General features: G+C 39.7%; 3 protein-coding genes across 4 annotated transcripts; 2 read left to right on the top strand and 1 right to left on the bottom strand.

Annotated features, from left to right (window-relative positions):
* The first annotated feature begins 109 nt into the window (after positions 1–109).
* casp7 (caspase 7, apoptosis-related cysteine peptidase) lies at positions 110–8917 on the top strand. 2 transcript variants are annotated; one of them, XM_018698724.2, is made up of 7 exons: positions 110–277; positions 641–765; positions 3977–4128; positions 4227–4355; positions 5748–5923; positions 6163–6301; positions 6395–8917. In XM_018698724.2, the coding sequence occupies exons 2-7, from the start codon at positions 641–643 to the stop codon at positions 6619–6621; spliced, it is 948 nt and encodes a 315-aa protein (XP_018554240.1). In that variant the 5' UTR covers positions 110–277; the 3' UTR covers positions 6622–8917. The 2 variants fall into 2 exon arrangements, with proteins under 2 accessions (XP_018554240.1, XP_018554241.1); XM_018698725.2 differs by lacking the exon at positions 110–277 and adding an exon at positions 298–532.
* si:ch211-28p3.4 (tripartite motif-containing protein 16) lies at positions 8432–14659 on the bottom strand. Its single transcript, XM_018698721.2, has 7 exons — positions 14575–14659; positions 12947–13083; positions 12723–12819; positions 11393–11626; positions 11261–11280; positions 10645–10787; positions 8432–10482 (listed from the first exon to the last, which is right to left on the bottom strand). Exons 3-7 carry the CDS (start codon positions 12756–12758, stop codon positions 9905–9907), a joined length of 1011 nt encoding a protein of 336 aa, XP_018554237.1. The 5' UTR covers positions 12759–12819; positions 12947–13083; positions 14575–14659; the 3' UTR covers positions 8432–9904.
* LOC108898713 (pleckstrin homology domain-containing family S member 1) lies at positions 14582–26668 on the top strand. The gene is made up of 18 exons (XM_051066560.1): positions 14582–14694; positions 15177–15222; positions 15652–15749; positions 15844–15962; positions 16162–16296; positions 17374–17449; positions 17560–17589; positions 17804–17857; positions 18888–18962; positions 19061–19193; positions 19353–19392; positions 19489–19539; positions 19662–19787; positions 21715–21834; positions 21949–22035; positions 22649–22759; positions 24417–24552; positions 24664–26668. The coding sequence occupies exons 2-18, from the start codon at positions 15198–15200 to the stop codon at positions 24733–24735; spliced, it is 1488 nt and encodes a 495-aa protein (XP_050922517.1). The 5' UTR covers positions 14582–14694; positions 15177–15197; the 3' UTR covers positions 24736–26668.
* The last annotated feature ends 543 nt before the right edge of the window (positions 26669–27211 follow it).

Here is a 27211-nt window from a genome sequence, read left to right as displayed (position 1 = left end):
TTCACAATTACATAAAAACATACCTGCATTCTTCAAAATCACGACGGTTACAGACGTTGACATTACCTGACATCTCTCGTCGAACGTGGCAGACCTGAGTGACGCAGACCTCTGACGTAGCGACGCACCACAGAGACGCACTTTCGTTTTCTCAACTGAAGTTTCATAGGAACAGAAACTTGGTGAAAACTAACCGAGGAGGACGAGGGAAAACGACACACAACTCACATTTGCGCAATAGCTACGCTGACATAGCATACTACACGAATAACAGAATGTAAGTTCAGGCTGACGTGGCTGCTGAAAATTGGCGTGATTTAAAGATAGCGAGTCTTGGCATTAGTTGTGTGTATGCTAATCCGACAGCCTAGCTAGCAAGTTAAGATTAACTAATAACTTCAGTTTACTACACTGGCGATCAAACTAGCTAGTTAATGTAGTAGTAGTATAGCTAGATAATAGTTTATAATGTTGTAATACCGTTTGAAGAAACTGCCTGATCAATGTTGACGTTAGTAGTGAGTGATGGGTGGTAAGGACTTGAAGGAAAATTGGCGTTAGAATAATATTAGCCGAAGCAAAGTTGCTTTTAAAACAGTGTAAACCATAAACTAAAGTGCAACACGTGTGCTAATTGCAGATGGCTGGGGAACCTGCTGAGAGAACTGATCTTGGAGGAGGTGAAGAAAAGGAAGAGCATCTGATGATGGGAGACGAAACAGACGCCAAACCTGACCGCAGAGGGAGATTTCTGCTGTTTGGAAGGTGACTTCCTTTTCAACTTTATTTACTGTAACATCCGCAGAGGGAAACCCAGATAGGCTGGGTCTTAAGGAACTGAATTCACTTAAATTCACTTGAGTAGATCATCTATAAGAATATGCATGTTTTGTAACTGTAGCTTTCATTTTCACTATCATTCAATTCCTTGTTAGTGTATGAGAATTGTGTTATTTCAGTAGTACAAGAAGATAATTGCGCTGTATCAGACTATCATCTGTGGCCTAATATGTATCTATTTTGGTTGTTGATATTTTGATAGCGATGTTGCCATCTGTTGTCATTCATTTGTGCAGTATTGAGACGGCTGTGCAGAACCAAATTTGCATGACTTAACTGTCTTGCAGCTGCAGCCCTGTTCCTCTTTCTTTCGGTTTCTTCAGCCTTTCTTTCTGTGTTAAATTTCCTCTGCACTGGAGGGATTTCTCAGCAACTCGTCTGGTACTGTTCTAGTGCAGTTTACTGCTCCCCAGTTTAGAGGAAACTGAAAGGAGCAGTACTTTGTTTCAACATCAAACTGGCACATACTGTATTTCACATGCTGTAATTGCACCTTTGTTCAAGTAGTGGTTGTAAAACTACTGCTGTGGCTCTACAGTGGACATAAATTCAAAGCCAAACATACACAGACTCATATGTATGGACATATGAGTCAGTGACTCATTACAGTGAGATGACAAACTACACACAACTGTTCACTCTTTGTAAGATCAGCAATTCTGTACATGATGGTGGTGTTGGGTCCACTAAGCCTCAACTAATCAAAACATAAAAAAATATGAACTATACTGTATACCCTTGATTTGACACAGCAACCTAGTTTTGGATAGTCTAATTAGTATAATGGGGCAAGGAACGTGAGCACAATCTTAAACTCAATTTTGCTACTGAGGTCAGTCCTCAAGCGGCTGCTCAAAATTGGACTGTATAACGGCAGGGTCTAAAAAAATCAGAATGATATCATAGAGCTTGGGCTCTTTTACAATGCCTCGTGTCTGACGTTGTTTTGTAAAGATATAAACTAGGCATCAGTGACATGAAGGAGAAGCTACTATTTATTCCAGCCTGACTCACAAGGTGGCACTGTGAACCTTTGTAGCGGAGGAGCATTTTTCACCTCACACACTGGTAATCGAACACAAAGTCTCTAAACTGTCAGGATAACATCGGGTGATTTTTATTTTTAAAAGCCATAAAACAACAAATAAAGGGAGCGTCTTAGATTTATACTAATTAAAGTGTTATTTCTTTTGTTGTTAATCAAATTATTCAAAGACAAAAAATCTATATATATTTTAAAAATTAACACTTTTAGATGTGTGTCTTTTTTCTTCGGAAGAAGAGCCAACCAACAAGTGAACTTGTGATACCTCTAATGTCATGCCTGTCATGCTGTGACATCTGTAAAGGAAGTGAGTATAGTATCATAAAGATAAGGATGATAATCATCTCTATTTCCTTAACTGGTTAGATTTAGGCCAAATCTTGCTTTAATCAATATCATTTAATCACAAAGACTCTTTAGGTTAGTCGTAGTATTTTGAGATGTTTAGTGAGGTGGCAATTTTCTGAGGAATGAATGTTTTTTGAGTTGTACCCCTTCTTGTCCATTTAGTGTAAAGGTTGAAGTAGGTAGGCACTCACAGTGTAGTATGTCAGTACAGGTGGATTCTGTGCCTGTCAGCAGAGGAGCAACTTGTTGCCCTGTCTGACCTCAGCAGGGAACGAGGTGCAGGGGCCATGTGTGAATAGGCCTTTAGAAAGCGCTGGTGTGGTGGCAAGGGTGCTGACTCAGGGGGGCTCACAGTGCGCCGCCCCTGTCCTCAGCACCCGCTGGCCCAGTCAGGTCTCCATCCAGTACAGAGAGCATGTCAGTATCCTAGCACACAGCCAAAAATTAAGCTGCCGAGTCTGGAGAAACATACTCTTTTTTTTGGGGAAAAAAAAGAAACGAGACAAAACCAACGCGTTTCAGATGCAGAGTGGCGTAGCGCTTAATGACGAACCCAGGTAAGGACCGACAGAACCGCCTCGTTTTCCTCCTCACCGTCCTCCTGCCTGCTGCTCTTTCTGCCATGCCCAGCCCACAGCAAAACAGATGAGAGTTGCAGCTCTTTGCCCACCCTCACGCAGTTGTTTGGTACAGTATGTTGGCACAATTTGGAGGTGGGAGGGGGGCTTCAAAAAGTTCTGGATCACATGTTTATTAGAATATGGCTGCGCTGCCTGCGAGTGTATGTGCATGAGGCTGTTGGTCCACATTGCTGTGTATTGTTCCCATGCTTGAGTAACCTGATGACTAGGCTCTTCTGGAACACCCCTGGATTTTGTGAGCCCCCAGTGGGCCACTGTTGGCTTAGCTATCTGGATGGATCTTTTAAAGAATGGAAATATGACAGGTCTGTGAGAATTGCCACTCGTGGAAGATTTCCTCTCGCTCAATCTACATTGATGCAGTTATGATTTTTTAAAACCTGCGCCAAGCAAAAATGTTCTAGTTTCTTCTCTAACCCGATGGTGGATTACTGCAACCAAATTTGGCCGATACATTAATGCCTTATTTGAAAATGTATGTACTCTTTGGTTTCTGAGTAAGTGCTTTCAGTTTCATGTGAGTTTTGCTTGTATTGGAAGGATTTCAACTTAAGAGACACTGTCATGATCTGTAAGAGTGAAGATTATTTTCCCAAAAACGTTTGGCGAACAAGAAGCTGCCGCTCACAGTAAGAGTCGTTATTTGGGTTTTTACTGAGCTTATGGACCTACTTAAAGATGAGCATTTTGTTCCTAACTTGTAGCATTTAAGTTAGATTGTAGTTGTAGTTAGAAGTTAGATTTGGCTGTATCAGAACTCAGTTTTTTAAACTGAAAGGCCAGTGAATTTTTTCTTATTACATTCATGGTTATTTTTATTTCTACTCTTATTTCGGTTTGTTTTGTTTTTTTTGTGTTCTTGTAGTTGTTTGTAAGGTGTAAAGGACAGCAATGTCTTTGACGATGAATATTGTTATGTGATGTGATCTGTTATATTGTATACATTTCATTTCTATCTACATTTTTAAAAGTGTAGCTGAAGATAAAATGTCTATGCTACTGCTCAAAAGGAAAAAACATTGTTCAGTTTTGACTTTTTAATAATGCCACTGTGGATGTGTTAATTTTCCATAATATTTTGTTTTCTCTCTGACTCCACTAGTAAGAAGAATAAGGATGGCCAGACGCGGGAGCAGGACTACTCTTCTGAAAGCCATTACAGAATTGTTTCACCAACATTCCAGTATAAGATGAGCCACCAGCGAGTGGGCAAGTGCATCATCATCAACAACAAAAACTTTGATGAAAAGACAGGTACAGTAAACACATTTCAAACACATTATACACCCAGTTCAATTTTGCTCAATATTGTTGCATAAAGAGTGCGTGTTGTAAGCAGATTGTTTCGACAGGGATGAATGTACGCAACGGCACGGACCGAGACGCAGGCGAGCTGTTCAAGTGCTTCAAGAGCCTGGGCTTCGATGTCTGCATCTACAATGATCAGACGTGTGAGAAGATGGAGCGTCTTCTCAGAGAAGGTGAGTAGTGATGTTCTCTGACGTTTTCCACTTTCGCCTTGTCCCCTCCCAATTGGACAAAGCACATAACCACCACAGTTCCCACAGTCACAGAAAATGTGGCGAGGTAGTTTGAAATTTGTCTTGGGAAAATGTTCAAAAAAATAATTGTTCCTTCACAGCGTCAGTCTCACAGTGCTTGCTGGTAGCTCTAGTAACGCTGAAAGGAATGATGGCCCACTCTAAAAATGTCTCTATTCATGCACATAAACATATCGAGCCAAGTTTTCTCTGGCTCAACATGGGCAAGCTGTTAGCCTTAATTATGTAGTGATTTGCTGATAATTTGAACTTCACCCAAACCGCTGCAGTTATCCTCTGTAGCTCTCACTAGCCGCTGGTCAGACCTCAATAAATTTGGTTTGAATTTTGACATAATGACATCTTTACTGCAACCCATTAGTAAACACCACTGTGGTTACATTATTTTCAATGTCAAACTCCTGGAAGCACAGATACTTATTTTCTGGGCAAACAAAGACACAGGGTAGATTATTTTAAATACCAGAAATACCAGTTTAGTTTCGGTATACATACAGTCAGGTGCTCTTTATGATAATTTACTTTTAGATGCATTGTTATCTATACACACAAACTCTATGAACAAAAGATTGTTCATATTAATGAATGTAGATTTGTTCCTTAAAAACACCAGGTCAGACAGCAGGTGGTGCTGCTGTAAAGGTAATTGTGACTAGTGTGGCTCTAGCCTTAAATTGTGAAGACAGTTGAAAGGTCACCTCTCATTCATTTGCTTGTAGAAACTACACAGAACCTGTTGTTTGATATAATATTTGACATTTTAATTGGCTGCTATTCTTTAGAATCTGCACAGTTTTTTGCCAGTAGTTGGCCGGTCTGTTTGTCAGTCTCGTCCAGCACTGTGGCTCAAAATAAGACCTTGACAACCTGGACAGATGCCATTAAATTTGTTTTTGATAATACTGAGCCCTGAAGAATGAAACCTAATGATTTTGTCTTGCTTTACCATCAATTCAAAATTTTCCTCTCATCATTTTGTTCTCTAACAAAGTGTCTTGGCTGAATTTCCATGACATTACACACTGCCAAAAATTTGAGTTCTGCACAAGAAATTTCAAAATCTAACAAAGATACGGTAATTAATTTTCATCTGCACATTGATGCTCCCTCAAGGACAAGCTCCAGTGTGCTCTCTAATTAGCTTAAATGGTTTCAGACTCTTTTATATCAATATAAATGTTAAAGGCAAATGGCTAAACGAATTCCAGACGAGGCCATTAAGTTAACAAGATCACACATTCATTCAGAGAGGTGTAAGGAGGCCCGAGCCGAGCTAAGAGTTGAGTATTTGTTTGTGTGTGTATGGGTCAGCCTCGGAGGAAGACCATAGTGACAGCTCGTGTTTCGCCTGTATCCTGCTAAGCCACGGTGAGGAGGGCATGATCTACGGCACAGACGGAGCCATGCCCATCAAGACCATGACCTCGCTGTTCAGGGGGGACAGGTGTAAAAGCTTAGTGGGAAAGCCAAAACTCTTCTTCATCCAGGTATGCACTTCTGAAGACTTTCATTCATAAATGGCGAATTTTTTTATTGACAACTTGACAAGATATATGTGTCAAGTCGGTGGCTTTCAATAGCTCCCCATAGACAGATGATGGTTACTGTGTAAAATTATGCCCAGCCCTGCTTTTAAAAACAGTTAATGTTTCAATTGCTTCACCAGGTCATCGTTGAGAAAGCTTCTCAGGATCACAATGAAATGTCATTTCATTTACTTCACCAGGCTTGTCGGGGTTCCGAATTTGATGATGGTATACAGACAGATTCAGGCCCGCCAAACGACACCCTGGAGACGGATGCTAATCCAAGACATAAGATCCCTGTAGAGGCAGATTTCCTCTTTGCCTACTCCACTGTGCCAGGTAAAGCACTGTTTGGAAGTGAGGTGTACAAACAGGTGGATGTATGAGCAAGCAGTAGTTTTCAGTGCTGACCCACGCTGATTTTTTTCTCAGGGTATTACTCATGGAGGAACCCTGGACGCGGCTCCTGGTTCGTCCAGGCACTCTGCAACGTCCTCAACGAGTTCGGCAAGCAGCTGGAGATAATGCAGATCCTGACACGGGTCAACTACATGGTGGCCACCAGCTTTGAGTCCTGGTCTGAAGACCCACGCTTCAGCGAGAAGAAGCAGATTCCCTGTGTGGTCTCTATGCTGACAAAAGAACTGTATTTCAACTGACCGCCAACCCAACTGACTGTTACACGTGACATTGAAGACTGACTGACTGACTGATCGACTGACTGACTGTTTCAGGTACCAGCTAAGCGGTCAAAGCATTCAGGGATGATTCAGGCCCAGCAGGACACTGCACATTTGAAGCACGTATTAACATTTTTGCATGTGTAACTGGGCCTGAAAACCAGCACTCCATGAGAGAGAAAAAATAATTTTACAGTGGCACTCCGCGTTCATGTGTTGATGGTGAAATTTCTTCCTCTTCTTCAGGTTATTCTTCAGAAAAATGGCGTCACATTTGATCTGATCTTTGTCGACAGGCATTGTGAAATATCCATGTTAATTCTACCAGCCCGAAAAATTCGCTGCCAGTTTTTGTGGGTTTGGGGAATCATATCTGAATATGTGTCTCTCCATTTTCCAGCATTCGCAATAGACCAAGGGCAAGGAAGGACCAGCAAAAAGTTGGCACCAGCATTTACTGGGTGGAATCAGCTCCTGAGTGAATAAGTCTGTAGAAGTTTCCACTAGGAATTTGAATAGAGTGATTACAAACCCTTTGATTGCAACAGGAGAGATGAGGGACCTGTCTTGATTATAAACCTGGTCTACTGAGCTGTTCAAGGCAAAAAACCAAGACTAGCATCTGGAAAATGGATCAGATCATTTTCAGTTATCTGTGTTTTAATGTTTTCAGCTGTCAGTTGTCCAAAAAAAAGAGACAAAAGAAAAAAACAACACTCCTCTGAGCAGAAACATGTCACGATGCTCTTGCCAAAGGCTCAGTGTCTCAGCCTTCCTAGCAAGTTTTAAAGTTGATAGCAGCATGCTGGCATCCTCAGGTTCTTTAATGTCCCATGAAGTGGGTAAATGTAATGTTAAAGAATTTAATATACGTATGGCTAGGAAGGTGTGATCTTTTGCTGTGTAGTGATTAGTTCTATGAGATTTTTTTGGGTCAAGTGCATAGTATATAGTCCACCCACCCCCCCCATGAAAGCAAGAATCATTTGCAATTTTGCCAGTTTTCTCAGCGTGATGTTGAAGACTTCACTCGCTTGTTGTTCAAGCCAAAGAAGGTGAAGCTCATGTATTTGCATATGATCTAATTAATGCACTTGTCTTATTTATTAGTCAGGGTCTAACAAATCAGTTTTATGAATTTCCCCCTTTTTTTTTTATTAGACATTCCTCTTAAATATCTTTACTGAATAGTAAGATACACACTACAATTTAAGAATGTCTAAAACTGTGTTATAAATTTGGGAAATATCATAGTGTAAAGCTGGACTGGGGCCCAAAGCACAAATGCCACATCATTTCACTGTATATTAGTGTTGTACACTGTCATACTCTGCTACACTGTAGTAACAGGTACCAAGCAATGTCTTACTGTTTTTATTTTGAAAATAGAGCTTTACAGTGATTTAAAAAACCAAAATCGATAGAGAGAAAAAAGCCTCTATATATAATTTTTGAGGACTTGATTAGTATCATTGAATAAAATGCTAAAATATGAAAATAAGATAAGACATTTGCTGCTGGTCCCTACAGTTTACACAAAGTTTGTTTATGAAGATACACTCTTATTGTCCCAAAGTCTGTCATTCACAGAGGCAGCTATTACTGGTGGTGACAAGTCTGAACATACACAATCCACATGTCCGCAATACACACTCTCACTGTCGCTGCAATGTTTTTACATTATTCACATGACTGCATGTGTCAGTAATTCTTAGGGGGAAAGTTCAGCAGTAGCTTTCAGTTATTATTATGCCACTTTTTCCTCTTCTTGCTTTGTATTTTTTTATCAGTCATTTTTAATTATTTTAATAACACTTAAAATAATATTTATAGGAACCAGGAGTGTGATCGATACTGGCATTCCCCATCCTTGTCCAATACAGCCACAAATCTTTGAGTCCTCTCGACACATGGATCTCTGATCAGTGATGTGGTGCCCAACCTGTGCTGAAAGGAATGTTTGCTCCACTTGTTTTGGAATGGAATTGAAAGAGGGAAAAATTTATCTTTAGGGGTAAAATTTTTAAATGCTTTCTGGTGTTAAATGCTGTTGTCCTCAGGAATATATTTGAAAATATTTGGAAAAATGAATGAATGAATTACATTGAAATTATAATCTGGCCCAATATTTTTTTTTCTTTTTTTTAAATTTGGGGCAATACCTTGTCAAAAAAAAAACAACAACAAAAAAACCAAAAAAAAAAAACCTTCAAAACAGAGGAATGCTTATGTAAACATTTATTGTATTAAACATAAAGAATTTATTGTGTAATAAGTTGTGTGTCATTTTTCTTGCACGTGTAAACACGGACCTCATTGAAAGGCTGCTGTTTCTGGATTTTTTGAGCTGTATCAATGCATCACTCTCACTGACAGGCTGGAACTACTCATCATTTTCCCAAAGACCAAAATCAACAATGATTTGATCTAACTAAAACATCTGTGTATACAAAGCCTGATAAAGCTTATTCCTCTGTGCCTTAGACCCTTATCATTTTCCAAAAACTATTAAAACACATCACTGAGCCACACTGTTGAACTCAGTGACATGTTGCTTCATTATGATAAATGCAGGCACTCTAATTTATTTTGAGATTACATACACACACATACACCATTTCACTGTTGTAAATACTCGCTTGAGCACCAAATGTGTATTCATCCACAGCTAAAAATAGTCCATAACAAATGCACTATTAACTGCTGTTTGAGTAACATGATAAAATTTTACAGTGCCCAGTTGTTTTAGGAAATTACTCATTACTATTAATGGTATATATTTGCAACATAAGATTTAGTGGAAGTTCAAAAGTATGAAAGGCGGACCAGCTTTACTTAATGGTGGACAAATCCAAAATTTTGATTGTGTGTTAGAAACAGATCTGTGTTACCAAATTAAAAGTTATTCATTATTATTTCTTTCTTTGCCAAGCCAACCTCTGTCTTTTGCAGTGCGAAATCTGGGTATGATGACTCATCATGGCATTAAAAATAAACCACAGTATAAAGGACAGCTCCAACGTCATGTTAGTTCTGGTATGTCTGCTATATATATATAAAAAAGCATGAACGCCTGGAAATGAACGTTGAGTGGTGATTCTAATCTGAAGTTGAGACAGACTTTAGAAATTCCCTCAAAAGTATTTTGACTGGCCTGACACGTCTGCAGAGCTGACGCTATGTCACAAGTCAAGAATGTCAGATAGGGCACCTGATGCGCATGCCCCACCTGCCCCGCTCCTGAGACATTCCTGCTCCCAGCTCAGAGAACAGGAGCTGATCGGGAAGCGTCACAGATTTTAAGGGCCTTCCAGTTTGTCCCTTCATTGTCGTGACCAGGACACAACGCTTGATATAAGGTGTCGGCAAAGGTCCCGGCACAGAAGCAGTGCAGGGGGGTCATGGTATCGGCTCCTAGGAAGCACACCAGCCCCCCTGGGAAGCTGCAGTACACCCCAATGCGAGTGAACTGTTTTCCTGCCAGCAGAGGCAGCTCGTGCTGTACGCCGCCGTGCCACGCGGCATAGTTCCCATTAAAGTATTCCACGCACCAAGACTCCTTGCCCCGACCCAGCCAGCAGTCCTCCTCGCGGCCCTGCCGCGGGATGCCGGGGTAGGTGAGCCCCAGCTCCCAGTAGCTCTTCCCACTCACCTCTACCTCCCAGTACTGGCGGCCCTCGCTGAAGCCTTGCTTGCTGATTACGTTTAGGGTGTTGTCAAAGCGGGAGGGAGTCTCAGGGACATCCTGCCAGGTGTCTGTGTAGGTGGCTGAGTCGCCCTCGGGAGAGATGATCAGCTTGGGGTGGGCAGTGTCGGCGTCGAGGACGACATCTGCAGCATCTGTGTGAGAGAGAGAATACAGAGCATCTTGTACAAACCAGTGCAGATGATTTGTCATGTCCTCCCCTTAAGTGTTACAACTATAACCTCTGACATAGCTGGGGGCAAGACTCACTTCACATGTCTGTGTTTTTTTGGATTTTTTTTTTTGGGTGAACTCACAGCTCTGAAACAGTTTCTTGGTGACAGGGACCTGGGATCTGATGAACAGCAGCAGGTTGATGGTGATGCTCAGCAGCTGTTCATTCTTGAACTCATCCATCTGAATCAGGTCAGGGTCAGTCAACTTCAGCGTCTCAGACACTCTGAATACAAACAAACAGTTGATACCACTGACAAAACCCAAATTTCCCAATTGAAGTCTAAATATAAACATACACTGTATGTACAGATGCAAACATAACTTGGGAGGCATATATAAAACTATATGTACATGTGTCATAGAATTTGGCATTTATTTTAAAATTTGTTGTATGAGCATGACCACATTTAAAATTTGTTGAAAATAATCAGTTCGTCCTTCAAACTGATAAGGAAGTGTTGCTGATAAAAACATGTTTATTTTCAGTGAGTGGAAACTGACTAGCTGTAAATGATGTGATCTAGATATACAGGTAAATTACACAACTTGAATTTTGCTGGATTCTCCCCCTCTGTGTTTCCCGTTCACCGAGAGAAAAATGTTTGGTATGTTTGGCACTCTGTTCAGTATCTCTCGTACAAACTGTTTCTGTGTTGAGCTGTTTCTGTGCATCTATTTCTAGGAATGTAAACATACCTTTTTTCTGTTTCAGCATTCTGTAGAGAACATAAAAATAAGATCTTTATACCATTGAAAAAGGTTAAGACACAGTAAAATCATGTGTCCCATAAGTTGCATGAAATCATTACTTCTTTTTTTTTTTCTTACCTGAATGTCAATGTCTTGTGTGTCCTTTTTCACAAGGGCTCTAAGGTTGTCCAGTTCCTGGTTCAGCTCCTGTGTGAGTTGGTAACAGTCCTCTATCCTCTCCTCCACTAACTTCTCTGTGGCCTCGTGTTCTGTGTCCAGCTGGGTCAGAGTGATGCGGAGATCCTCATCCAGGACCCGTTTCATGTCCTCGTACTTCTTCCTGATTTTCTCCTTCACTGCATTGCTCTTTTTCTGAGGTGAGAGAACTACATGTCTGATAGTCTACTATACTGGCAAATTAATGATTTTTGTTTGGGGGGTGGGGGGTGGGGTTGTGTGTGACTGTAATACTGCCATAATATGATCGATAAATAATTACTGTAAATTTATGGTCTGGTTCAGATGTTCTTTTGTGAATTCAAACTAGCAAACCCATCTTTGAGAACCACAAATATAATCACCTCTGAGTACAGTGGAGCTTTTTTCATTATCAACTGATTTGACAATTATTGTCTTGATTAATAATAATTAACAGCAGATCCTAACAAGTGAGAAGCAGAAACTAGGAAATGTTGACTTAAGTGATTAATCGATTATGAAAATAGTTGTAGATTAATTTCCTGCCAAAAGACTTATCAATTAATTGATTTTCCACTGTAGAGCGCAGTGTGTTAGTTTGGCACATAAACAAGTGAAGTATCTGGTGTATGAAATGAGCATTGATGCAGCACAGATTCTACAACGCATGATAAACAAGCCAGGTACAAAAAAATGCTTTGCTGATGGAAGAGCACGGGAAAATGGCAAACTAGGAGGACCACAAACAGGCAGGAAAGCAGAGAGGCTCAATTTCAGAACTTGTAACTCATTTAACCTTGAGGTGAATGTGCTTCAGCAGCACAAGGACAAGCTCTATGTTCCACTGCTGTCAGCTAAAATGAAGAATATGAAGCACTGAAAAAAAAAAAACAAATTAAAAACAAAGTAACAAAGTGAACCCATAAATCCCATCACTTCAGGTTACACAGCAAATACATCATGATTTTAGGAATATGACAATGACCCTTGAGATGTTTGGAACATAATGTTCACTGGACACTGACAGATCGATTGATTTAAAACCCCTTCACCAGCATTTACTAGATTTGACCTCCTCTCTGAATAAAATATAGAAGCTACTGATCGTACAGCTTCCATCCATGTGGTCCCACCTAGTGTGATTTTGCAGGTGTTAGCTGTTAGCCTGTGGCCCAATAGCAAAAGAAGGTGAGAAATTATGAACTAATGGCAGGTGTTAGCAATCAGTTTGTATTGTATTTGTTGTAGTCATACAACATGACACACTTACTGTTATCTCCTCCTGCTTAGCAGCCAGCTTCTTCATCCTGTAAGTAATGACATTTGTTTGTCCGCTGCAGGTGCTGTTGACGTTTTAGAAGGACTTCCTTTGAGACAAATACAAGCAGGAAAATCAAAAGAAATAGCTCAAGAATTGCAGGTGAACAAAGGCTGAGGGCGGTGGGTCAACAGTGTCAATGATATTTCTCCAAACCAAAAAGAGAAAGTGCTTACTTCGCTTGTGACCTTCCCTCCTACCTTACTATTCATCTTCTGTACGGTGTAGCACAGATTAAACTCCACCAACCGGTGACAACACGACCTATGAGGGCTTTTATAGGCCTGCCACAGATGTGAAGGCTTTGTCAAAGCTGGGGAGGGGAGGGGGAGAACAGGGTTAATATCTGCCACTCACTGCTTTCCACTGTCCTGGTGCACTTGCAAGCATGCGCCTTGTTTTATTAGGGAGAGACCATCTAAATCTAAACTTTGAAGACAAGAGGAAGGAAACAAGGTTTAAGGTAGAGAGGGGCCAGTGGAGCAGGTCACAGGCAGACTTGAGGAGGAGTTATTTCATGTCCCACTAATGGAGAAGCCCATAAGAGCTCTCTCTATATATATACATACTAACCTGACACTGACCTTGATGCATGTGTGTGTGCTCATGACCCACATACTCATTTGAGGGAATTTGTGAAGACCATGAGACAACGACAGTGTTTTTGTTCAGTGCAATTATTCCACGTACACAAAGTGATTTAAGTGTCTTTTGCAATTCAGCATATGAAGGTCAAACTTGTCTCAGCTGATGCCTGTTTTAAATGCTTGCCATGACCCGCGACCTTTTTTACACGCACAGCCAAACGCACATAAGCAAGCAGAGATACGTCAAATGCACCAAAAGCAGCTGACTCCTGTTCGTCTGATGACCAACAGGACTGAAGTCAAGTCAAGCGTTAGTCAAGCGTTAGTCACGCTAACGTCACGGCATGTTCACACAATATCCCTCAAATCTGCTTCTTCAGACTATAGCTGACCTCCTCCAGTCTCCCTCCCCTCTGTTATCCTGACAGATTTCTCATCAGAGGACGTGGAAGTAGTGTCACGGCACAGCAGGGCCACATACGCCCATCTGAGTTCTACATAGACTACGATCACTTACACTGACATGGCCATTTGCAAGATAATATCTGAATTAGAGATTGCTGAAGCAGCTGCTTTAAAGAGAGATTTGCCTGTTTTCTTAAGATTATTGGATACATTACGACTGTGACTGATGATAAATCAACTTTGAATAGTTTGTAGAATTTAATTGTGTGTATTTCAAACAGAAACATCTCTTTGACTCTAACTGGCCTGCATGTACTTCTATAATAATACTCCTAACAAATATGTGTTCACTTTTTGTACTTCTGAAGCTTCTGAATATCAACCTTAATATGAACATACTGGCAACACATGGCTTTAATCAAGCCTATTTAGCATTAATATATGGTTTGTAATTCATGATGATATAGTTGTGAACACAAATGAATGTCAACAGTTGACATCAATCTTTTCTTTTGTTGCAGAGTTCTTTAATGTGGTTCTCTTTTCACAATAGCCCATTGGATCCCAGCAAATCTAACATTAACACACTTCACTCTTGGAACACAGGGCAGGGGCCTTGCATGCATACATTATTATCTACACAACAGCATATCTGTAATCTGCTGTAATCTACATCTGCATGAGCAAAACGTCAAAAAGCGTATATGTTTTTTTGTTTTTTTAAGAGAGTGGGGGGACTTAAGGAGCACTGCGGGGAATTCTGCCACCAAACAAAACAGCAGGAAGACCTTAAAACAATTGAAGCCACAAACCAGAAACTCCAGTTCCCATTACGAATATCTCGTCACTGTTTGCCAGGTATAGGTACACCCAGCTTCCTCTTGCAGCAACACTTACTGTTTAAGACAAAGAGGTGAGCAGGTGCTCCACAGGTAAGAGTATTATTTCATTATGTTTATACATTTTGTCATGTGTAATGTGATTTATGTATTTTTGTTTGTTTATTCTGTGATGTGCCACATGGTTTAATGTGCATCCACTTGCCAACACACGTGGTTCTGAGTTAAATTGTATAAACTTTAACAATAGTTTGGTACAAAGAGAAGAATAAATATGGTTGCATAGATACTGTATGTTCACACTTATTATTGACTTTTTTAAGTTAGTGTGCTAATGCCCTTACAGGTAACAGTCAAAATCTTTTTTTTTTTCCCTCATACATGTGGCACATGAACCTTACAAAGCTTCTTTTTGTGAATTGATCTCTATTTCCCGCTCTGCTTACACGGAGGCATGAGCTATTTTTAAACCCTATATTGTTGTTGGTTTAAAAGGTTAACTATTTTCCTCTGGATATATTCATGCTGTTGTTACAAGACCGAGGCTGAGAGGTGCCTGTGTTGTTTTTGTTTAGTTTGCAGGTTGTGGTGTCACAATGTACAAGTCCCAGAAGAGCACAGGTAGTGTATCACATCTGGAAATCTGATTTGTGGTTTGATAACCTAAGTGTTTGTGCTTATTTACTTGTATTTTGTGGTTGGTTTAAGTGTATCAGAAAATCTGCTTTTATAGCTGATGTTACCAGGTAACAAAAGATCTATTTGACAAGTACACCTGGAATGTGCTAATGTACTGAAGAAATGCATAGCATTACCAGCACAGTCATTAATAGTTCAGAGTTTTTAAATCACTCAGGTCTTTGTTTAAACTAGTTTTTTAAACAATTATTTTCAGTTTTTCATAACTTGCTCATTCACTCTCCATCTATAGATCCTTTGCTGTTTTTTTCCCCAAATCGAGCCGACGGGGAAATGAAGTTACAGATTTCTGTAAATAAAGACTTTAAAGATTTAAACAAATGATAACAAACAAAAGGCTTTTACCTGCAGGCGGAAGTGCAGTGTTCTACAGGTCAGTCAAAGCTACAGAGGAAATAAGATCTGGATACCTGTTCAAGTCTCCTCCTCACAACCGGTTGAAGACAGAGGTGACAGTTAGCACAATTAATGCAATATATCAGTTGCTTTTTATGTGTGTTAAAATTACATTTCATCATTTGTTTTATCATGTGTTTCCTGCAGAAATCATGGAAGAAGAGGTATTTTGTGCTGTTCAAAATCAGTGAAAACGAACATCAACTGAAGTACTTCAGGAGTCGAGAGGAAAAGGACAGGCCACTTGGAGGAATAGATTTGTCACAGTATGTCATCAAAGAGGCCTTTTAATAGCAGTTTTTTGTTATTCATTTTCTATGCAGCCTATAAACAACATAACTCTTAAACAAAATCTCCATATAAGCCTGTTTGCATGTTGTGGCGCTCTTATTTGTTTAAGAGGGGTTTTAAGGGCTAGACTAAATGTTATTTTCAACATCTGTATCATTTGTGTCTTGTTATCAGTATCTCACTGTTGCACGTGAGCCCTCAACAGCACCAGAAATGGGCATGGATCCAGAAGAACTTCAGGTGCTCCCCATCCTGTGTGCTCTACCTCAGGGCTCTCGACCGGGACTACTTCCTCGTCGGGGACAACAGGTCAGTCATCTGGTTTTTACGGGTGATATAAAGAACTGAGATGGAATTTATAGCTCCAGTGCATTTTATGACACTCTACTGTAAAAACATGTGTCATGCCACATATGCACAGGAATGTCTTTTACTGTGAGCCTTAACAGACAAAACTAAATAATTAGAGTGTTTTTGTTTGGGTTTGGGGGATTGCAGGAATATGTGGGAGTGAAGAATGTCTAGAATGGCCAGAAAACCGTGACTAAAATTTTAATTATCTAGAATGGCACTCAGTAGAGCACATACCTGCGCCAAGGCCAAACAATCCTGCAAGTCTTTCTAGCTCTTATCCAGGCTTTAACCAGATCAGCATCAAAATGAATTAATGAATGAATTATCAACACATTTGGAAATTAATGAATTAATGGGTTCTTCCCTGGCTCATGCCCCATACCCCCACCAAGTTTGGTGCAAATCCAGTTTGGTACTTTTTGTGTAATCCTGCTGACAAATAAACAAACAAACCAACAAACCTGGGTGAAAACATTATCTCCTTGGCTGAGGTAATTAAAGCCTGTTATTAATCCACATTAATCACATCTTATCTGCGTATTTTTCAAAATAAAGCTCAATCTCTAAACATTTTGCTTTGGATTCAGTATTAATGCTGCCATTTTAAATCAATAGAACTAGTTTTGGATTTTGCAGTGGCAATGTGCAGAAAAAACATGACTTGCATACGTATGAACATCAGTGACAGTGTAACCTAAGATTCAGGCCACAGCTGGGTTGGCCAGTCCTCCTCTCAAGGCTTCCACTGACACTTTCACAGTGCGTCATAAAACACTTCCCCCTGCCCTTTTCACCATTTACTATTTTGGGAGTTCTAACAATCAAAATAAAATTATTATGCTGCTTTCCTGTTCAGTAACAGTCTATCAGCTGGCTTGGCCTTCCACTTTGCTCACAATAATTTGTTGCTAAATGTCACTGTTTCTTCTATTTGATTTTAGAATTGAATTTTAAATTGGATGTAATAACTTTAATTTGTAGGGGGGAAAAAATATGTTTTAAAAGTGTGTCTTGTGTCCCTCTTTCACCTAGCGAGGAAGTGGACGGCTGGTTCTCTGACCTGTTTGACGCCCTGAAAAATCGGCCGCATAGATTTATGAGTTCAGAGGTACATTTTTAGGTTTTAGTTCTTTATGATGCACTGAACTTTTTTCAATCGATCATGTGCTACTGCTATGTCACTGACAATAATTATTTGACGTATTCTTACTCCTAAAGGACATGTCTAATGGACAGCAACTTATTGAGGTAAATACTCATATCGCCTGGCTAACAAGTTTTATCATCCAAGCGACTTCTTCAAAGTCCTTTCCTTTTACTTCTTTCACTATTCGTTTACTCTCTGCTGCCGGCCTCTGCCTCCATTCCCACAGCGCCTCATGTGCTCAGTCCAAATTCTCCCAGTGTCCCTGGTGAATCCACGTGAACTTTTCAAAATAGACCTTTCTTCCTGTTTTAACAGGTTATTTCAAAACCCATAAAGCAGAAAAAGAATTCAGCGGGTGTGCCTGAAAAGGTTGGTCCATTGCAACTAAAACTCTGCCCTAATTTGGTCTGATTCTGTCTTATTGCATGCATCCTGGTATTAATTCAAGACTATCCAAATCAGTCTATCATTTACATTCCTTTGGGTGAATACATTTTCTGAGGGAATCCTTAAGACATACGATACGATACGATATGATACGATACAACATTCTTACTATCCCATCAGGAAATTATTCTTGGACATCACTGTGTCTGCAGTATAGAATCACAGCAATAACACTAAAATAACAGTAAAAACAGATAGTCATCATATTCATCTACATCAGAAAAAGTGCCCACAAAGAGGATGATATTTGACAGTGGTCAAAGGCAGGAAAGACCAGAACATTTAAAGTGGTTGTGCCTACTTAAGGAGACTCTGTAATGTCTGTCTGAGCAATAAGAGCTGATCATGAGTTGGGTGTGACAACATGTTTTTGGGGCCTGTCTGATTATGGTCATGTTTGTTATCCATATTCTCATTGTTTCAGAGATCCTCATGGGTCTAAAAAATGACTCTGCTGGATGACTTTGTGGCTCTGTGGTGTTGACAGAGTTCTTAGATATACTCTAATACTGTTATTCCAATCCTGTCTTCGTTTCAGCACGTTTCACATTTTGGTGCATGTATGGTTTCAGTGCATGGTTTGATTCTGGCTGGTGACTTTTGTTTCACATCAAACCCCCCTCTCTTTTCCCTTCTTTCCTGTCTATCTCTTCACCATTAATAAGTAAGGCAGAAATACTAAAATATGTTACAGCAGCATTATACAGCATTTCTAAGAAGCACCAAAGCTTTTCATAATTTTTATCTTTACTTATTCAAACTAATCAATGCATCCAACCCAAGGACACTGAGATGAATGGGCTAAAAGCAACACATATGCTGCATATTTTTACAGCCACTGCCTCATTTCTCTATAAATAAAACCCTCTGCTTTCAGAATCATGTGAAATCACGAGAGTCACACAAATATTGTGCACATGGATGCTTTAGTGTGTGTTTTTGCTTTCTATAGCAGCCAACGTTAAAAATGCGGTCCATGTCCGACCCATCCCCGAGTGCTGCGGATAACAACACTGAAAAACAAAAGGTGCAACATCTGTCTTTGATTTGATTGTCTGTAACTAAGGCAAATAGAAGTTATTTTCTTTTTGGTGACATGTGGCATATTACTCTTTGATTTGTCAGCAGGATGAAGATAATTGCAAAAGACGTGCATCAGAACCTGTGAATCCAATCTATGACTACCCGAGATCCTACCTAAAACAAATACAAGTAGGGCTGCAGCTATTAATTACATTCAATATCAGGGAAAATGCTTGTTATTTTCTTGATTAATCATGAATTATTCTATCTATGACATGTCAGAAAACACAGGAAAATGCCTGTTATTGTTAATTTAATTACATAGCTTCTAAATTGTGATACTGTAACTAATGTGTACTATAATTTTCTGATCTTCTTTTGTGAATAAGGTCAGGGGAAAATAGTTCAACCCTTGACAACACCACAGAGTCATTGTGAGTGCTAATTACCTTTGTCAGACAAAAACACTTTGTGTTCAAGTGACACATTCATGTTGTTTGTCTGCTGATTTTAATATCATTCTCTTGTAGGTATGAAACAATGCACGAAGTTAGACAGAATGAGCAAGGAGCTCAGGCAGTGTGAGTTTGATTCACAGTGTCAGATTAAAAAATAAATAAATAAATCATATCTCCTAATAATTATAAATAATTGTTGATTATTGTTTAAACTGAAAGCAGTTCATTGTGCCAAATGCTCCTAGGGATCGAGAAGTTGAAGAGGTTACCGCTGGCAGCCTGATGAGGTCTGTCAATCTGGTATTTGACAAACTGAAGACCCAGATTTCACCACTGCCTCCTTTCAGTGAGGAGACAGATGCTGAGGACAGGTAGGCCTCAGATTAATTGCAGGGTCGTGTTCTCTTTGTGTGTGTGTGTGTGTGTGTGTGTGTGTGTGTGTGGGCCATGTGTGTATTTCTGACTTTTCACTTTGTCTTCACTGCCGGTGCCCTATGCTCTTTGTACAACATGTTTTGTTAGTGCCCTAGATACCAAAATAGCTCACTCATCAGAGTTAACCACAGCCTCATTGGCTCAAACGAGTAGACTGACAAGAAGGAGGGTGTTATTTTTTACAGCACAGAGCTGTTGACACTCCAGGACTAGTCAAGAATCTAAGAAAGGCACCTCAGAGCCTGTTGAGCAACTTGAGCGCTTGACTAGATGAAAGTATCTTTTCATCTAGTGAAAGAGGTTATGCCTGAACAAGGTGGTACTGATCATCTTCACTGATTTACATACAACTGAGCCATGAAAATATATCTTGTGATGCAGATTTGTCAGACTTTACGTAAGCTGAATTTAGTCCTACAGATCAGGTATAACAGATTAGCTGTTATTTATTTACCTTTCTTAGATCCATAATTAGCTACACAAGTTACTGCAGTCACAGCTGACTGTCTGTACTTCATGTGCTATGATGCTGATCAGAGCCATACATTTTCAAGCCCATGCAAAGTACTGCAATCAGACTTTAAAGTCAAATTATGTGACTTTTGCTTAAACAACAAACACTTGGGACAAAAGTGATGATCATGTGATAATGGTAAATGCTAAAATATAGTGTAGCAGTAGCACCAGCAAGCTAACCTTAGCTAATATTAGCCACCACAAGCTACTACGACAAGGCTGTTGCTGGAAACCGCATGAGTCAGAGGAGGAATAATGTTTCTTCCTCTAAATGTTTCCTCTTGATAAAAAGGATATCATCTTCATTTAAGGTGGTGAACATTAAAAGCCTGGAAGAGTTTTTTTTAATAACACTGACCTTAAAAAAGTAATTGATGCTCAATTTAATTTCTTTACATTTAAGCTTAGAGGAAGTTTACTATCAGAAAATATTTTTCTGGTATATAGTTGCTCAGGGAAACCTTTCTTTGTCACAGTGCCAACAATGTTGTTTGTGGCAGGACCAATTGTGTCTTAGTAGCATGTCAGACCCTCTGTTTCCTACAGGGCTGGTTTTAGCCAATCAAATTTGTCCTCTGTGTTTACTAAAACCACAGGTGATCACATCCACTTTAGCTCTTCCAGCTTCTCCTTGCCATCATCTCCTCTGTAAAAAATACTCTCTTCTGCTGTTTACTTTATTAAGTGGTAATTTTGTGTTTCGCACTGATGTTTGATTTCTTTCTAAGTGGCCAACCACTGTGCTGCCACACTGAGGACCATCTTCTCTTTTACATTTGGCATATGGGTCAAAAGACTTGTTTCTAAAGTGCCTCATAATTAGAATTCCTCTTGCGCCTCCACAGTGTTTTGGGAATTATTTGCTTCTCTCATGCCGCTTTCATGAACTATTTTCTTTTAAATAAAAACCTCAAGACATCTGGTCCCCTTCTTATGTAACTGAGAGAAAGCTATTTTAGTTTTTGGCATATACAATGCTCCTGCACCTTTTTATCAACCATTCCCTCTTGTTGGTATTTTCTTTTACGAGGGCAAATGTGGACTTCTGTCCATTCAAGGCTTCTAATACGCTGCCAAAATCTGTTGTTATGCTATCTGCCTGTGAGTCACCCCACATGTCACCAGATTCAGATGGTGCTCTGTGTCATTTTGTAGCTTCAGTGGGTTTAAGTCAACATAAAGCGCTAGCCTTGGCTCCCTGATACATGAGTGTCTCCCTGTGGTTTATTCTCACTATCTCTCCAAGCTGCCTCATGGTCTTTTGTTAGATGTCAGCCAAGATTACATAAGTGACTACGAGCTAAATGTACCAGATAGGTTCCCTCATGCTATTACTTGCTTTGACAGAGAGGAAGCACATCCCTCAGACTTCAGCAGCAGCTCCAGTGACACCGGGGCCATGTCTCCTGTAGAGATGCTGGAGGGACAAAATGTGCACCCACTGGAGAAACAAAGTTCTACTGAGAGGTGAGATTCTGAAGTGACTGACCCTCAATCCAAGACGAACACTAGAGGCAGGGGCAATTTATGTGTGATCTGTGTGATATGTGATCATGAGGCATGAGTGCTATCGTTCAACAGATGGTCTACTTGTGAATTAGAAAAGGAACTTGAAAAGGAATTTGAAACCCCCACCGTGGCACCGTCTGCGCTATCGCCAGTCACAAAGTAAGAAACAGCTTCATAATGGTTGCAGATAACAAATAAAGAAAAAAAAAAACACTTTTAAAGTGACTCAGCAAAATAAACAACCAGACAGAAACACTGGGACCAGCGCCGACATGTCGCAGGACCAGTTAGAGCAGTTTCTGGAAGGTTTCTGCAAGCAGACGGTGGGATAATAGTAGAAGTAATAATAATAGGCAGTGCTCAACATTAAACATTAATAACTCAGGTGACTGAGTTATTAATAATAATAACCACGATTGTCTGCTTTTATGTGCTTGTTAACCACATCCTAAGCAGACAAAATTTCATCTGGAGAATCAAAGGTTTCAGGGTTTTTTTTTTTCTTATTAATTGGCATTTTGTGCCTTTGAGACATGGAGTTGGTTTAGTAACTTATTTTACCAAGGATCTACTCAAATTAATATATGACATAAACAATAACTTTTCTTAGGTTTGTAAGAGGATCTTCTTCCCTCACAATTCTTACATGTAAACTCTTTTTTTTACTGGACTCGATAATTAAGGTTTAAGAGCATGTATTTCTCTGTAGCATGTCAAAATATATACAATACAATCAAATGAAGCTTCTGCTGTCTGTTATCTTTTCCTCAAGTCTCGACATAGGTATCACTTTCCCCATCAACGCAGAGGAAAGAGATATGGAGGTCAAGCAGGCAGATTTGAAAAAACACCTGACACTAACAGAAGTGGACGGGAAGCCGAGGTAAGCTCGTCTATGAAAAAGGACAAATGACGTCACCGTTGCTGGACAACAAAAGTTTGAGATGTCTCAGATATTGGATTGCTTTGATTGAAACATCCAGAGGCTTAACCAATGTAACCCAAAGAAAAATGAAAACAGGACAATAATGAAAACACTGAAACCACAGACGTGTACGCTGCATTCACTCCTGTCAACTCTACTGCACATTTGTCTTCATCCCAGATTTTTACAGACTCCCATTGTTTGAAAGCACAGTTCATGTCAGGCCGCGATGCTGCACATCCCTGTTTGCTCTTTTTGCAGCTGAGAAAAGTCAGAGAAGCTGTCTGTTCATTTGTGCTGGATGGTTCAGAGCATTCAGCCGTATTCTGTGGGAATTTGGAAATGTATCGCTGAGATTTACAAAGTGCTCAGTGCATTACTTGGTTTAATCTAAATTCTCAGTCCTTTTTAGTTCTCAGCTGCTATATTACAGGACAAACACCATTTACAGTTAGCTTGTTGTAAACTCTGTTTTATCATTAACTTGGGTGTGTTTTCACGTCAGACCTGCACTTGGCACTTGAGGTCTGTTAATGTGTGAGCTGATTTTAATAAATCTTTAAAGTTGCACATTGGCAGCTAAAGCTTCAGTCCTCCATTAGTGTCCACACAGGATGTTGTGTGGGGCCACCAAGCACACAATCCCTGTAGTAACAAACATAAAATCAAAGCGTAAAAATACACTTGGGTGAAGCAAGTGAGATGTGAACCGTTGCGCTGCCTGAGCAGACAGCTGGATTGATTAAATAAAAGCAGATCTACTCTGGAAGATATGTGAGAGATGGATGAGTGAACAATGTGGCTCCTTGACGCGGACACGTTGAAAGACATAAGCCAAACCTGTAGCAAAGCAGACAGTAGTAGTAATCTTGTGATTGTGGCAAATATATGAGTGGGTTTGTATTTTAAACAGACATTAAAGGTGCTAAATGGGAGTTTTTGCCATGACTACATAACCAACATTATCATTAACAGCTGTTTATTTACCAGTCTGGAGGAAATGCTGTGAGTTCAGCATCAAACTTCGTTCCTTTCCTCACCATGAGCTGTGTCCAACAGTGTAAAGCAACGCCAGCTATTTTGCTTCTATTTCTATCACTTCTTTTGTTTGCTGCTGAACGCAGTAACTTGCCTGGAGTGGCTGGTGATGGGGGAAATGGTCGCTTGCCAAGAGTTGAAGTTATTGTAGGATTTACTGTTCCATTTTTAACATGAATGATGAGAGGTTAGAATACGCCCTACAGGCAGCACTTTGACATAACAGAGGTGTTATTTCTTCACAGTCTTAAGTTAATTTTTAAATGTTTAAAACTAAATTTTTTACATATAGCATTTTAAGAGGCTCCAGCCCATAAATTAAAATGATGATAACAGGGGCCCACAGCTGGAGAGGGCCAACAAAAGGCCACAGAAAGCTTATCTGCACCTGTGTTTGTATTAACTGGGTAAAAATTTTTGAATTATTATCATCTTAACATGCCTCAAGTGTGAAGTCAAAAGCAACTTGACATGATGTTTGGTTTCACAATTCATCTTTCATCAGTAGAAGTGGTTTATCCAGTTGTCTCTGGCTTAATGATGTGTTTGTGTGTGTGTTTGTCTGTGTGTGTCGCAGTGTGTCTGGGTGGACGGGCCAGCCACAGACAGTGTGCCTCTTTCACAAGGGAGACCATATCCTGGCAGTAAATGACTTGCACGTCGGCAGCGTGGAGGAGTTCAATATGTACATCAGCAAGTCACTCAAGAGTGAGGTACATTCAGCACTCACACACCACATGCCAAGTCACACACGCTCATTATTTGGCTCTTTGTATGTATCCATGCAGTCTGCAACCTGAGAAGTTAATTATTTCTCTTTTCAGGTGAAACTGACCATCCTGCGTCAGACTGGACGCCAGCCTCTGCACTACCCAAACTGCCCCTGCACTGACTGACTGCAAACTGATGATTAGAGATGAGACAGTTATTTCTACTATTATGTCTGGGTGTGTTTAAAATGGCTCTTTGAGGCACTTCCTGCCTACAGTTGGTGGGTTTGTATCACTTTAGACAACAGACAGTATTTTTCCAAGGCTGTGGTCAGTTCCTATTGATCTGTCCCTCTGCTAGTTTACTCAGTTTAAAGGTAGAGTACAGCTTGAAGTGAAGGTGAAAGATAAAAATGAATACGTCATGACTCTTGTAATGTAAAAAGATGTGGTTTGTGTAAACAATGACTTGCAGTTTTAACATGATTCATAATGTGTTGATTGTGTGTTGCATTTGCTGTAGATGCCTGTTCTTAGTAGTTGTGCTCTGAAGGAAACAAAGGGGAGATTTTTTTACTTAAACAAGTTTCCTCATACCTGCCTGTATGATGCCAAAAACACAGGGCACTCTCACAACACAACTCTCTGGACCAGAGACAAATGTGAGATAAAACCTGAACTGCGTAAAGCATGACGTGCAAAAATGGTGCAATACGCAGACAACTTGACAGTGAAGTGTGCTGATGATGGAAGATTTCTGGAGATGTGATCTTTTCTTGCCACTGAATCCCTGATGTGACCTCTGTGTGAAAGCTATTTTTAGAAAATTAACTTTAAGCCAAGATGACAGGAAGCAACAGCGATCATACGTGGTTTAACAAGATCATGATGTTGTGCATAAGCCAAGATGCCCTAATTCAACATTTATGATCCTATCATAGAAATAAATTGTATTTTGAGAAGATATATATTGTTGCTGTAAATATTCAAATCTCATTTATGTCTCACAAGTTAGAGCATTTATTGTCATATATAGCTAAAAACAAGTGCATCCCAGTGCAGTGAAATTCTTCCTTTTGCATTCTGAATGCCATTTATCAATACAGAAGCATGAAGAATAAAAATGAAAAAATATAAGAAGAAAATAAATACCAGAGGAGAGGACTGTAGTTCATAAAGAACAATTGAGTTGCATGACTGTCATCACCCAGCAATGCTGATTCATTTCCAGTTTGCTCAGTATGAGGCACCTGTGGCGGCATTTCTGGCTGATGACACCTTTTTTAGAGCACAAGAAGATCAAACTGTAACACTATGTTGAAATGTCTCCTCTATGTATGTGTTACTAGTATTTGTTTATAACTTGGCCTTTTCTTATTTATCTTGAGAATACGTTGACTGTAATTAGGGGTTGTGTAATGACAAAAGATGTAGGAAGAAACCACACCTTGAGGAAGAGTCCTGTGAATTAATACAGAGATGGAATGGTTTTGCACCTCAGGCTGCATTTCACCTTTTTCTCTGTGATGCGAAACAGAAATGGTGACTCAGAAAAGCGGGGATACTCTGCCGAAATGTCATTTTAATATAACCTGGGAAAATGGTTTTATTTTTTAAAATTATGACTAGTGACGAGAGCAATGCCCTTCCCGAAAAAAGACATTATCTGCAAGACCTGTTTGCTTGAACTGCTACAAACCTCTTTTTTAATATTGAAAATATGTTTTTTATTATGTCCAGTGACCAATGTCGACAGAGGGCAAGGAACAAAGCTTGTCTCTAAAATCTTAACATCATAAAACAATATTATCAGATACGGTTAATATTCAGACGAGTCCTTTTTCCCACGACATTGTATCAGCCTTTCCAAGGCTAATGTTTCAAGTTTTGATGGAGGTTGTTGACAGATATGAATCCTGACAGAGAAACTAGTCAGAGCATTATTTTTTAAATTCCATTCTTCAACTGTGATATTCAAGCTGTGCTGTATTGTAAATACACTCTACTATAAATAAATGCATCCTTTGCAAGTATGTTGCAAACGCAGGTTGTGCTGGGACAATAAATTGCTGTATTATTTTTAATATGATTGTGAATAAATTTGACCAGATTAAGTAAAGACTGATTATCTGTATTCCTTTAACAAATTTAACTGGTTTTGGGGAATGTAAAATACACAGCGCATGTAACAGGCTGCAGAGTTTAGACAGTAAAATTACATACCTCAGTGGAATTGTTAGTAAAATTAAGTGGCATGATTTGGTTATTTCCAGTTGCTAAACAACACACCTAAGGTTTATTATCTGTAATCTATGTTGTCATTGTGGTTATTTACTCTTACTCTTAGAACACACCATTTTTAACCAGTTTCACAAAGTTCTTTTTTTTAGATTAGATTATCTCGTTTTACCTGAGACAAGAGCCAAAGGGTATCTAATTATAAAAAGTTGGCAGGGATTCAGAACCACGCTCAGCAGGGTGAATGCTTACATGTGCAAGAACCTGAACATCCAGTTTCCTTTCTTATCTCGCCTCACTTCCCTTCAGGCCAGAATGTACAGCGTGATTGATATCATGGTCTCTTAAGAACACAGGATTATACCACAGGAGGATTTTCTGTTATTCTAACAATGTTTTTGTTATTCATGTGACAGACTCCCCA

This window comes from Lates calcarifer, linkage group LG23, assembly GCF_001640805.2.
Source record: "Lates calcarifer isolate ASB-BC8 linkage group LG23, TLL_Latcal_v3, whole genome shotgun sequence".
Taxonomy (NCBI): Eukaryota; Metazoa; Chordata; class Actinopteri; family Centropomidae; genus Lates; species Lates calcarifer.
The sequence above is the reverse complement of the archived record's forward strand: the minus strand, read 5'-3'. Positions and strand labels throughout refer to the sequence as shown.